This window comes from Aythya marila, assembly GCF_965140915.1.
Source record: "Aythya marila genome assembly, chromosome: 1".
Taxonomy (NCBI): Eukaryota; Metazoa; Chordata; class Aves; order Anseriformes; family Anatidae; genus Aythya; species Aythya marila.
Genome location: NC_139042.1, coordinates 144,204,257 through 144,216,536, shown reverse-complemented (window position 1 = coordinate 144,216,536; position 12,280 = coordinate 144,204,257). Strand labels below are relative to the sequence as shown.

Below are 12,280 nucleotides of genomic sequence, written 5' to 3'. Positions count from 1 at the left end.
CTTGTGTGGCACTGATGTCATCGTTAGAGATTAACAAAAGTTTGCTTTGCTTCAGTGTCTATATTCATTGGATTTAAGGGCTTTGCTAGCTATTAAGTGTTTCAGTGATTGGTTTTCATTTACAGAGGACACACATCTTTATTTACATAAAACGACCAGACCTGTAAGTCTCCTCAAAGAGTCCTGCAGTGGCCTGAAAGACACCTCCCAGTTTAAACAGGCACAGATCAGTATTTTGTATTTTCCTGTGGCCACCCAAAATTTGCCATCAAAAGGTGCAGCCGGGCTTTTGTGTGGGTGGAGCCCGGGCTCTGCACTAAGGTGACAATCCTCTGCTGGAGAGACAAGTCAGCCTGTCCTGGGGCTGCTGTTCAGGGAAACTGCTGTGACACGTGCTCAGGGACAGGGCGCCTGTGGGCACCTCTCCCTCATGAACAACGGTAGGCATGACAGCGTCACACCTCTTTCCCCTTTTCCATGAAATCGGTGTCAGGCTGCAGTCACCCAGAAACTGCTCCTCAGGGCACCAAGGAACTGAACATGAGCTGGCAGTGTGCCCAGGTGGCCAAGAAGGGCAATGGCATCCTGGCTTGGATCGGGAATAGTGTGACCAGCAGGACCAGAAGGTGATCGTCCCCCTGTGTTCGGCTCTGGTGAGGCTGCACCTCGAGTGCTGTGTTCAGCTTTGGGCCCCTCAATACAAGGACATTGAGGCCCTGGAGCGTGTCCAGAGAAGGGCCATGGAGCTGGTGAAGGGCCTGGAGCACAAGTCCTGTGAGGAGCGGCTGAGGGAGCTGGGGGTGTTTGGTCTGGGGAAGAGGAGGCTCAGGGCAGTCCTTATTGCTCTCTACGGCTACCTGAAAGGAAGGTGTGCGGAGCTGGGGTTGGCCTCTTCTTGCAGATAACTAGTGACAGGACTGGAGGGAATGGCCTCAAGTTGTGCCAGGGGAGGTTCAGGCTGGCAATGAGGAGACATTTCTCCTCAGGAAGAGCAGCCAGGCACTGGGACGGGTTGCCCAGGGAGGCGGTGGAGTCACCGTCCCTGGGGGCGCTCAAGGAGAGGCTGGACGTGGTGCTTGGGGACATGGTCAGTGGGTGACACTGGTGGTAGGGGGACGGTTGGACCAGATAGATGATGCTGAAGGTGTTTTCCATCTTTATGATCCCACAAAACCGTCCATCCTGGCACACCCCCTACCCCTCCCGGCCCCTCCCCGCCCCGCGCCCCCTGCCGGCCCCGGCCCCACCACACGACCCTGGGGGGGGGGGCGTGAGCGCAGCGCAGCGCAGGGCCCGGCCCGGCCCCGCCCGCCCCGGCGGCTCGGTCCCGCCTTGCCCCGTGGCCGGCGGTGCGCGGCCGCTATATAAAGCGGGGGGCGGGCGGCGGGGCGGGCCTGAGCGTGTGCGGCACCGAGGTGAGCGGCAGCGGGGCCGGGACGGGGGCAGCGGCACCGGGATGGTGGTGGGGGGGGGTACCGGGGGACCGGCGCCGGCGCCTCAGCGGCACCCAGGCGTGAGGAGGGAGCCGGTGCCTCCTCCCCCCCCCACCCTCAGGGCCAGGCCTTGCAGCGGCTCCTCCCGCGGGCTGCGGGTTGTATTTTATTCATTTTGTTTAATTTAAATTTATTTTTTTAAATTTAATTTAATTTTATTTTTTTCTCCGCTCCCCGGTGCGGCGGGCGAGGGAAGTGTGGTGTCATCGCCCCGCGGCTCAAGGTGAAAGCCGGCCCCTCCCTGAGGGGGCAGCGGGGCGATGCTGGGGGGGGGGGGGGAGGCAGGCTCCATCCCTCAGCACCGCTTTTTCCCCATTTTTTTTAACCATTTTCCCTTTTTTTATCTGAATTCTCGCCGCTTTAGGTGGTGGCTGCGAAGGTCACGAAGCTGGTTTAAGGGGTGGGGGGGGGGGGTAGGGGATGGGGGTAGCCGTGCGGGGAGCGGCCGGGCTTCTGGAAGCATCCCCTCGGGGGGAGGGCTGGGTGGGGAGGCTCGGGCGAGGCACCCGCTTTGCCCTGCTTTAAAATCCCTGCTGGGGGTCTGCGGCTGCCAGAATCCCCGCTATATAGGATAGGGGAGCCTAAAGGTGGGTATAGGGGAAGGGGGGAGGGAAAGGTGGGGGTCCTGCTGCGAAAGGATGGGACTGGGGAAGGGAGTGCCCTGCCAACGGAGTTTCTTTGCAGCTCCATCCATTTCAATGGTGCAGCTTTCCCAAGCCCCTTACCGCCGCCCATCGTCACCTTCAGGCCGGTCAGAGGACGGGGAGGAGAAGGGCATGAAGGCGGCCAAGCAGCAGGTGAACGCGTCGGGGGAGAGCCAGCCTTCCCCCAGCCCCCTGCAGACTGCGCTCAACTCGGCGGCCTCTCCTTCCCAGGCGTACGAGACTTACATTGATAATGGGCTTATCTGCCTCAAACACAAGATCAGGAACATTGAGAAAAAGAAGGTAACTCTTTCCTTTGCTATGGCATGCTTTTAAGCAGTTAAAATTTCATGTGTACAGAAGCCGGACCAAGGCATGCATAGGAATAAAGGATTTTTTAAATAACCCATGAAATGACCTGAGCATAGATTTATTTTTTTATCACTTTGAACCTCTGTGTAATAGAAAATGGTGTTCTTTATTCTCCTTGTTCTGAAATGGGCTATTTGACATTGTGTGAGCAGAGCATTGTTTCAGTGAAGCAGCAGAGTAGCTGTTAACTACGAACCTGCTCTCTGGTAATTCAAAGGTAATTGAATATTGGTTGACATTGGGGATGCTTCTCTGGCAGGCTTCAGTTCAGAAATAACTTAGAACCAATCTGAGTTAGCTTACAGTCTTAGAAAAGTCTTAATATTTCTATTGATTACATGCATCTAATATTAGGATGTAGAGATATATGTAAAATTGCAAATGAGCAGCAGTGTTTCCTTTGGCTAATAGCAATGTCAAATTTTATTAAATATGTATTGCCATATACTTTGCATAGATCGACTTCTTCGACTTCTCTATCTTATATCTATAGACAAATGTTATTAACTATAAGACTTCTATACAGGAAGCCCCCAAACCTGCTCTCCTGACTTTGAACTGTTCCTTCTTTAAGGGAATGGTGTTAATAAGTACTGAGGTAATTATACATCTAAAATATTGTCACTGTAGCTCTTCAGGCTTTTGTATTCTAGGACTTTTCAGTTGACTGGTAGGTGACCGAAAGCTATGCACGTGCCAAATTTTTAATTGGGAAGATGCACTTTTCTGTAAGATTGAAAGAATGATGGTGCTGTTGCTTTCAGTATTGGGTCAGGATTATAAGTAATAGAATTGTATGGATGTTGAGATTCTGTAAGTGTTTGAAAAGGATTATATGTTATGTTTTTGGGTAGATGAAGAGGGATCTAGATCAGATTTCAGGCTATACGGTTATAGGACTTGATCCTCCTGCAGGGCATGCAGTATTACTGCTGTCTTTTGTCATGCATCATGCTGCAATTCTGAATAATCTCAGATAAGCATGTTTCTTTTGTGATTAAGCAACTTTGCTGTATTCTAACTCATCCAAGGAAGCGTACTGCTGTGAAATTCTCCAGTATTTTTGATTGGCTCATGTGAGTGTAGACAATATGGCCTCACCAGCAAATAAGTGTGACTTGCTAGAATGATAGAAAGTATTCCTAGCCCTAGATACTGTGTCACTAAAGCCTGTCTAGGCAGATACACAAATTAAATAACGATGTTTAACTTTGTGGTAATCAACTCCCTGTTTTTCTTCTGTTTAATGAAGATTAGTATTGCATACTTTATTTTGGCTGTTACAGACTGCTTCAGTATATTAGAAATAAAACTTGTTTTCTAGTTGAGTTGTCCATTTTCTTAGGAAACAGTGCAATAATTTTTTTGATATAAACAATCTCAGATTTTGGAAGACACACAGCAGGAAATGAAGTAAAACTGTTCTATCCAGTGTAAGATAACTAAATTGCAGCAAAAAACTAAATGCCCAGTACTCTCAAATAAGGACATGGGATGTACTTGGAGCCTCTTAAAGGTCTAGAGTCAATGTGTTATTTCTTAAATGAAACAAAAGTAAAAATGCAAGACTGAAGGGGGGAAAGTAGGTAGCTCTGGAGACTGAGACTGCAAAATTTGTGTTCCTTCCTCCTGAAAATGAGCAGTAGAAAAGTTCCTACTTTGCTGCAGTATGCAGATTTCTTGAAATAAAATATTCAACTTCACTCATAACCAATTCTTGACATTAGAAATCAATATAAAAATGGACTTTGTTTTTTTTTTTTTACAGCTTAAGCTAGAAGACTACAAAGATCGACTGAAGAAGGGAGAAGCTCTCAATCAAGACCAGTTGGTAAGCTTGCTTTATGTGGGAGTGGATGGACTTAAAACCTTCAAACAAACATCCCAGAACAATTAGCTTGCCAAAAAAGGTGGTAGTACAGTTTTACAGAAGCAGTGCATGTGGACTTTTTAAATGGTATTTGTCACAAAACTAAATGGGGTCAGCTATTGATAACTTAGTTGAGTGGTGAGTTATCTTTGCTGTGTAGGCTTTCAGCTTCATTTTTCAGCTTCATGCTCCTATACCTCTTTGAGATGTTCATATGCAGCTTACCTACATGGCATTGCTGTGTTAGAACAGACCTCAAGGCCTCATTAGTAGGTGTTTCTTGAAATTGCATGATGGTTACACAGCTGTTGGCTATCAGTAGTTGTTGAAGTATAATTGATAAAGGCCTTGTTGGTAAAAGGAAGACTTTAGTGTAATCTGCATGGGACTGAAAGGCTTAAATGCCATCATCTAGTTATGAATTACTGGTTTAGTGGAGGACTTGTTAGTGTTAGGTCAGAGGTTGGACTAGATGATCTTGGAGGTCTCTTCCAACCTAGATGATTCTGTGACCTAATTGGGAAAACTACCTTGTCCTGGTGCTGCCATTAGATGGCTGGGAGTTACTGCTGCACTCAAATGCTGTTAGAATAATGTCTGTTTTGTACCCGAGACTGCTAGAGTTTGGAATGCCAAGATGCAAGATCACTAATCAATAAATGTGGTGCATTCACGAAGTGAGTTTAAACTTGCCTGGTGTTAAAATAGTGGTTCTGGCTATTTCTCTTGGACTTGAATGGATGCTAGAGCAGAAAGCAACTTTCTGCAACATGGAAGTTATTGCTGTTTAAGTGTGTCTGGTACCAGGATGCTACACAATCCACAAGATTTATTGCCCTGGTCATTTCAGAAGTACTTCACAGACATGTTTAAGAAGAGTCCTGTGAAAAAGGGCATTGGCACTGGAGTTCCAGTACTAGATCCTGCAAACTGGCCAGCTGGAAAAATAATTCAGTGGCTTAACTTTATTGTAATACAGCAGTCTCAGAGCATAAATATCCTTACTTGAAGTCATTTGTAAATAATAACTTGCAATAGTGGGGATAAGAGCAGAAATAACGTGCTGCTTAAAGGTAGAATAGGCCTGTTAGAGTACATGATAGTTAAGTGTTAAATTATGGGATCTGATGTGTTCTCTTGCCCTTTAAGTGCAAGAGTGCTAAATTAAATCTGATCGTTTGGAGTGAGACGATTATCTCTTAGAACTAAGTTCAACCTGACTCCAGGTTTAGTTTTAGAAGAGCCTGCTGTTGTGTTCAGATCCAAATGTTAGTTGCCTTCTGTTGATAAGACTACTGAATAGTATTCTCTTGTTCAAGGCTAATCCAAGCTATGTGTTTTAAAGCTACTCTGAAATGTGACTTTGTTTAGTCTATACTCTGGGCTATCATAAGTCAACAGATGAAAGTGAAATTAAGATGTAGGGGACTAATGAGGCAAAGGATTCTGTAAATGTTTTTGTCTGCAGATGCATTCAGCAGCATTGACTTTAGAATGTGAATGTGGTTACTGGCTTTCACTATTCCCAACTGAGCTTAACGTTTAAGTATCAAGTATTTTCATTGCAGTTTCTAGGACGTCTCAGGCTTCTGCAATGGAAAATGAGGGTCAACCTTGCTAGTGAAGTGACTTGGTATCCAAACTGTTCAGATAACTGTTGTGAAAGGATGTATCAACTCAGTATTTAATCTAGTCAAGGTCCTGATTTCAGTGGCTCAGATACAGGAGTGCTACTTTTATGCATACCTTTCATATGCAAATTTACAATGCATATACAAATACTGAGACCTGGTAGTTTGAAACTAGAGCACAGGTTAATAGTTCAGGCATTTGCCTAAATAAAGCTTTTCTGCCCATAGTATAGTGGAGCTCTAATGCAGCTTGATTTTTGTTTATATTTTTCATTGTTTTTTCTACACAGGGAGCAGGGTACATCTAGTGATGAGCTAGTTTTTGCAGACAACTTGAATTAAACTAATTGGTCATGGTGCATGCCTGCCAGAGTTTGTGTGCTAGCTGTACTTTAGGAAACAAACATTTCAAAAATGAGGAGCTTCCAGCAAGTTTAATGCTCTCACTGGCAATGTTGTACTATTTTGCATGCTCAGCAGATTTTCTCCCTTACTGTTGCTCCAACATTGTTTCTTGTAATGAATGTTAATAACAGGAATGCGACAAAAAGCATTTTCTTTTCCACAGTGTTATGGTTTGTCTTCGCAGTGACAACCAGTTCTTGTTATTTCAGGGTAAGGAGTATTACTTCAGAGTTTACAAGGTTAAAAGCAGTCACTGCAATCTGCCTAGTAAGTTGGTAGTCTGAGTCTTCCTTATGCATCAAATCTGTGGGCACTGGGATCTTAAAGGTCAAATTCTTCTGAGCAGTTGTGAACCTGCTAATTAGTTCTCAGAAGGTGCTTGATAAATTGATGACAGACTTAAAATACTAGTTGAGTACATAACAGTAACTCATGAGCTTCCTTGTGTTAAGCATCACTTAGAGTACTCTGTATATTACAAGTAAGTGAATACAAGTGACTGAAAAACCAACCTGATGGAACAAATCGACCTGTAATTTGCTTTCTAGTTGCTTAGACACACTGATTTGCATATCCCAAATCTTCGACAGACAAAACATTTTTCACTGCAATGATGAAACACTTGTGTCAACGTTAATACCCACTGAAAGAACTTTGGTAGACTGACAAACCAGTGCTAGTACAACTTCTGATGTCTTGCTATGAGCATAAACCAATCTGAGTGTAAAGCACATGTGAACTGAAGTTTAAATTTACTGTGTTACTTCCCAGGCATGCCTTATGCTAAATGGAGCTATGTACAGCATGTCTGAGCTACAGCATTTTGTTGTCTTTAAAGCTGTTAAGAAGGCCTGTAAAATTAACTGACAGTGGGGAAAGGAAAACTCAAACCTAGGGTATATCAGAATGCAATTAAGAATCTTTCTTCTTTTTTGAAGACTAGAGAGTAAAAAGTGCATTAAAGCCACTAATGAAGACAAGAACACTGCTTGATTTGTAGAAATCAAATTTGCAGGACTTTCTGAAAGTATGACTTGCCTTCTGTATCATTAGCTTACTAAAGCTTTTGAGTTATCTGCAGAGGCATTCAGCTAAGCATCAGAGTAGAGGTTCTGCACTGAACTTGTCTGTCCTCTGTGTTCCTTTCAAGCTTTCATGTTAGTATCTGATGTTAAGCAGATGTTTTTGATTGAGACCTAAAGGAGCAAAAAAGAAGATGAAAAATGAAGTGACAGTGGTGTTAAAGCTTTTCTGTTTGGCATTGGTATACCAAGCATTGAACAGGATTTTGCCTGAAACGTCATACAGATGAAATGGTGTGGTGGGAGCTGGCCTTGTACTGAATCTCAGGTTGTTATGGATGAATGATACAACTGAATTTAAGCACCAATTACAGACAGTATCTTTAAAGCTACAGTTCAGAGAAGTACCCACTAAGGGAGTAGTTCTCAATGAGATTTTAAATAGAATGTATTTGATGTGCAATGAGTGGTCTTAAACATTAAAAATGTATTATCTCTTCCTTTTTAGGAGGCAGTAGAGAAATACGATGAAGTAGTACACAACTTAGAATTTGCCAAGGAGCTTCAGAAGACTTTTTCAGGTCTTAGCCAAGACGTAAGTATGAAATGTTTGTCATGATATCAGGAGGTGACTGCACACTTTGTGCTGCTCTTCTAATGGCTACATTTATATGCCCCTACACAGACTATAGGAAGCGTCTGTTTCAGACCTCAGGGGAGCAATCTGCTTGTACTGTCTGGAGTAGCTGAGCGGATCAGTAAATGTTGATAACTTTGGACACCATTGACCTCAACAATGTAGTTATTCACTGGGTACCACTATAAAGACTTAGGCAAATTGACGTGTTGTTGCTTGGCTGTGTTTGAGGTGACTCCAGTTCATTTGGATTTGAAACCATGAGCCATTTTGCTGATAGCTTGTGCCTGGGCTGTGTTCATCCCTTGCATAGGGGTGAACTACTGGGGACTGAAGCATGAGCCCTGTGATGAGAACCTGGAAGAGCTGGGCTTATTAAGCATGGAGAAGTGAACACTTGGTAGGAGATGTAACATTAGCCATCAAAACCCAAAAAAGATAATTGAAAGGATGGAGCTAGGATTTGTACCGAGGTATGCGGTAAGAAGAAAACAGGATAAAATAGTAGATTCTAACTAGATGGAAGGGAACTGTCACTCTGAGAACTAGAATTTGTCATTGAGCACTAGAATAGGTCTAGAGAAGCTGATAGGTATCAGATATTTTCAAGACCTGACTGCACCAAGCATCTAAGTGATCTGATTCAGATTGTCATCCTTCTGTGTTCTGGAGGCTGGGCTAAATGGAGAGTTCCCAGTGTGGGGGGAAGTGCTGGGGTTAAATTGCTTTGGCTTCAGTGAGTACAGCTCTTTGTAAAACTTCACTGAAGACTGAGGACTCTGCTGCTTACTCTGCTGTAGTCATCTCTAACTATGGCAAGTCAGATCTAGTGTTTTATTTAGGACTTTATTCAGGGGTTAAGGCAGTATTTTTTGTGTAACCAAGTGCTTTCTTTGACTGCTAGAGAAACTAGTCTCTTGGCTCGCAGGCAAATGCTATCCTTATGAAGAAGATGATCTAAGGGTTGCTAAATATAATTAGTCACTGTTCTGGCTTTGTTTGCTTCTTCTATAATGCTGAAAGACTGGTAAAATGGCTTCTGTGACTGCGACCCATGCAGGTCCTCCTGGAGGCTTCTTTTCTTGTATATGTAGTAATTCCAAATTCCAGGTAGTGTCTTGAGAGGCTTACTGCATTGTGTGAGGAGAGGTTTAAGCCTTTTCTGTGACAGTGCTGCTTTGGATTCACTCAATTACTGTACATTGAACACAAACTACTGTGCTGAACATCAAAATATGGACTGTCCCATATTGCTTGTAGGTGTCCATAAAATATCAGTAACAAAGGTTTGTGACATGGTGTGACCTGCAGGTGTTTTTAGTAATCAAAAATCTACCATTAGCTTCTGCTAGCTTAAACTTATTCTTGAGCTTATCCTATATTCAAAGGTTAATATTTTTTTTTTCCTTGGCCAATGTGGATTCTACAGCAAACACCCATTACTGGAATGCTAGGGGGTATTCTGGCAACAGTGTCCTTATGTCCCTTAGTGTGTTCTAAAAAGCTGCGTGCTTTCACATCTTGCAAAGAAATTTCAGATACTCTACTAAATTTGATTTTTAGTAAGAAAATCTATAGCAATAGCTATAGATTTTAGTAATGAAAATCTAGAGAATTAATGGAGAAATAGGGAGCTTTGCCAGAGGAGGGACTTGGAAGGTCTTGGTTGGGTATTTGAAGAAAGAATTAGGAGCTTGCCATCTATCCAAGGTTAGTTTTTTTGTCAAAGTAGGATGACCAATACTAGAACTTGGTGCATTATATTATAGAACTCTGTTATTCAACCATTGTGTTTAACTGTTGAATTCCTGTGTTGAAATAGCTGCTGAAAGCACAGAGAAAGGCTCAAAGAAGAGAGAGTCTATTGAAGCTTGAAGCAGAGAAGAAAAAACTGCGTACAATACTTCAAGTCCAGTATGTGCTGCAGAACTTCACTCAAGAGCATGTTCAGAAAGATTTCAAAGGTGGTGTGAATGGTGCAATATACTTGCCTTCTAAAGAACTAGACTACCTCATAAGATTTGCAAAACTGACATGTCCAGAAAGAAATGAGAACTTGAGGTAAGCTGAAGATTTGTCTAATTAGCATGCTTCATTTACTGCAGTAAATGTCCTCTGTTTAACACTGCTGTGTCTTGAAATATGTTTTTGGATGCTAATTAGTTATATTCAGTATATTTGCTCTAGTCTGAGACGAGGAATATGGCAAAAATATTTTACTCAGCCTTAAAAGAAAGCTGCTGCATACTTTCCCAGTTGTGCAAACTACATACAAACCCTGCTATGTTTTGTCTTGCTGTGGGGCCCTGGGGAGGCATTCCAGTAATACCATAAGCAGGAAAGCTGGTGGTGTGGTGCTTCCCTCAGGTCTTGCTGTTTGTGTAATGAAGAAGTGTAGTAAATACGGGACATCTGTGTTCCCTGTTGCATTCATGTGGTGACTGAGATGCTGCTTTTGAATAAAGGAATCTAAGGTAGTCCTGAGGCTCTCTTCCTATTATCTTAGGCTTCGGTCAAGCTTTTAAAACTTGTCACATCCTAGCACTGTATGTCATTCACTGCAAGGTAACTGGCTGTGGTGTGGAGTACTAATTTGGCATCATGCTTGTGCGATGAGTGCTTATAATATTTAGTTTGACTGTGTCAGGATAGTGCAGTGAATTCTATGTAAACATAGGAAAAGCTCTTATTAGGTGGGAAGTTGAAATATTTTATGGAAAAGAGTAATTATTTCCCTATTCAAACATAAGTTTGGAATTCTTAACTACTTGTCATGTGCTAAACTATCCTTATCCTTGCTCTAAGAAGTGAACTTTTAAAGGACAGTTACTTAGAATGCATAATAGGAATGTCTCATGTTGGTGGAGAGCTAACTTCTAGCTTAATTCTTGTTGTATGCTACATTTCCACAAAAGGCATAACACTTTGATGCTAAGTTTTGTATTGTTGTACTTTAAAATCAATAGTGTGTGGGGGGGGGTGGCTTGTGGGCCTATGCCAAAGCAGAAGGGCTAGAGCTGTTGATGGCTGCCCCTGCGTGTGTCCAATAAACAAGGTGATCAGCTGATTAAACAGCAATTGTTTCCCTGTCTGGGAGTTTGGGATTGCCTTGGAAGGAAGTCCAGCCATACATCCCTGTGTTGATGATGTCCAGCCACTCATTCCTGTGATGAGTGCTAGGCTAGTAGCCTAGCACTGTGGAATAGTGCTAGGCTAATTTGTTGCAATTGCAAACAGCAGAACTTAAATTTGCTAGGCTAAATCATGCACAGATTAAAAAAATAGAGATCAAATGTTTTCCATAGTGAATAATGGGTTTTTAGGATTCACTGTTTAATGCCATATTTCAGAAGGCTAAACATCATTCACTATCCTTAAAACTAAGGATAATGGGGATACTGTAAGACTTGATTTTGGGGTACAACTCCACCTGGTAAAATTGTTGATTCTTCTAGTGTTGAAGATCAGATGGAACAATCATCTCTTTATTTCTGGGACCTTCTAGAAGGCAGTGAGAAGCCTGTTGTTGGAACAACATGTGAGTATGTGATCTAGAGAAATAACTTGCATCTGAAGTTTGTGTTCTATTTTAATATCTTAAAACAACATAAAGTACTTAGTAGCCTTCCATATACGTTCAAGTGTTGTGTGTAATTCTTCTTTCCAAGGAAGAATTACTGTTTAGATTTTGCTTGTGAGTACATGTCAGTAACAATGAAGTAGTAATCTTTCCCTGGAGAAATAAAACTCTTGTCTTCTGTAGGTGTCCCAGAATATACAGCACATGTCTAGATTCTTCTGGGGAATTACTATGTAGTAATTCAAAAGCTCATGCATGAATACCTTATAGAACCAGTGATGAGGAGCTCTTTGAGTAGTTATGTGTAAGTGCGTAAAGACTGGAAAGTTTCTCAGCCATGCAATGGTTAGTTGAATATACTGCTATGTTGTCTGAATATAGTGTGGTGTACCACACTGAGGAAGGATAATCATTAGTGAAACTTGCTGGGATCTCTGATAATCCACAGTACAGTTTCCATTATGACCTATTGAAAATGTCCTCTTACCAAACACACCAGAGTCTGGGGGACTCTAAATGGACAGATGGAAGAACATACAGTTTCAAAAGCTCTGAAGCAATTGCTTGCTTTTCCCCTGCTCCTGTTTGCAGTTCAGTTTTTCCTCCCAAAACATTAACACTGGGAG

At 42.7% G+C, this 12,280-nt stretch overlaps 1 protein-coding gene across 1 annotated transcript in view; it reads left to right on the top strand.

The window, feature by feature from the left end:
• Positions 1-2,254: 2,254 nt before the first annotated feature.
• CAPRIN2 (caprin family member 2) overlaps positions 2,255-12,280 on the top strand; it is a gene marked incomplete at its 3' end in the record, with an annotated part of 35,592 nt that continues 25,566 nt past the window's right edge. The window contains exons 1-5 of the mRNA XM_082764214.1: positions 2,255-2,440; positions 4,278-4,340; positions 7,946-8,032; positions 9,897-10,135; positions 11,530-11,612. Coding sequence (XP_082620340.1) covers positions 2,270-2,440; positions 4,278-4,340; positions 7,946-8,032; positions 9,897-10,135; positions 11,530-11,612 — 643 coding nt within the window. The 5' untranslated portion in view covers positions 2,255-2,269. The remainder of the gene's footprint in view (positions 2,441-4,277; positions 4,341-7,945; positions 8,033-9,896; positions 10,136-11,529; positions 11,613-12,280) is intronic.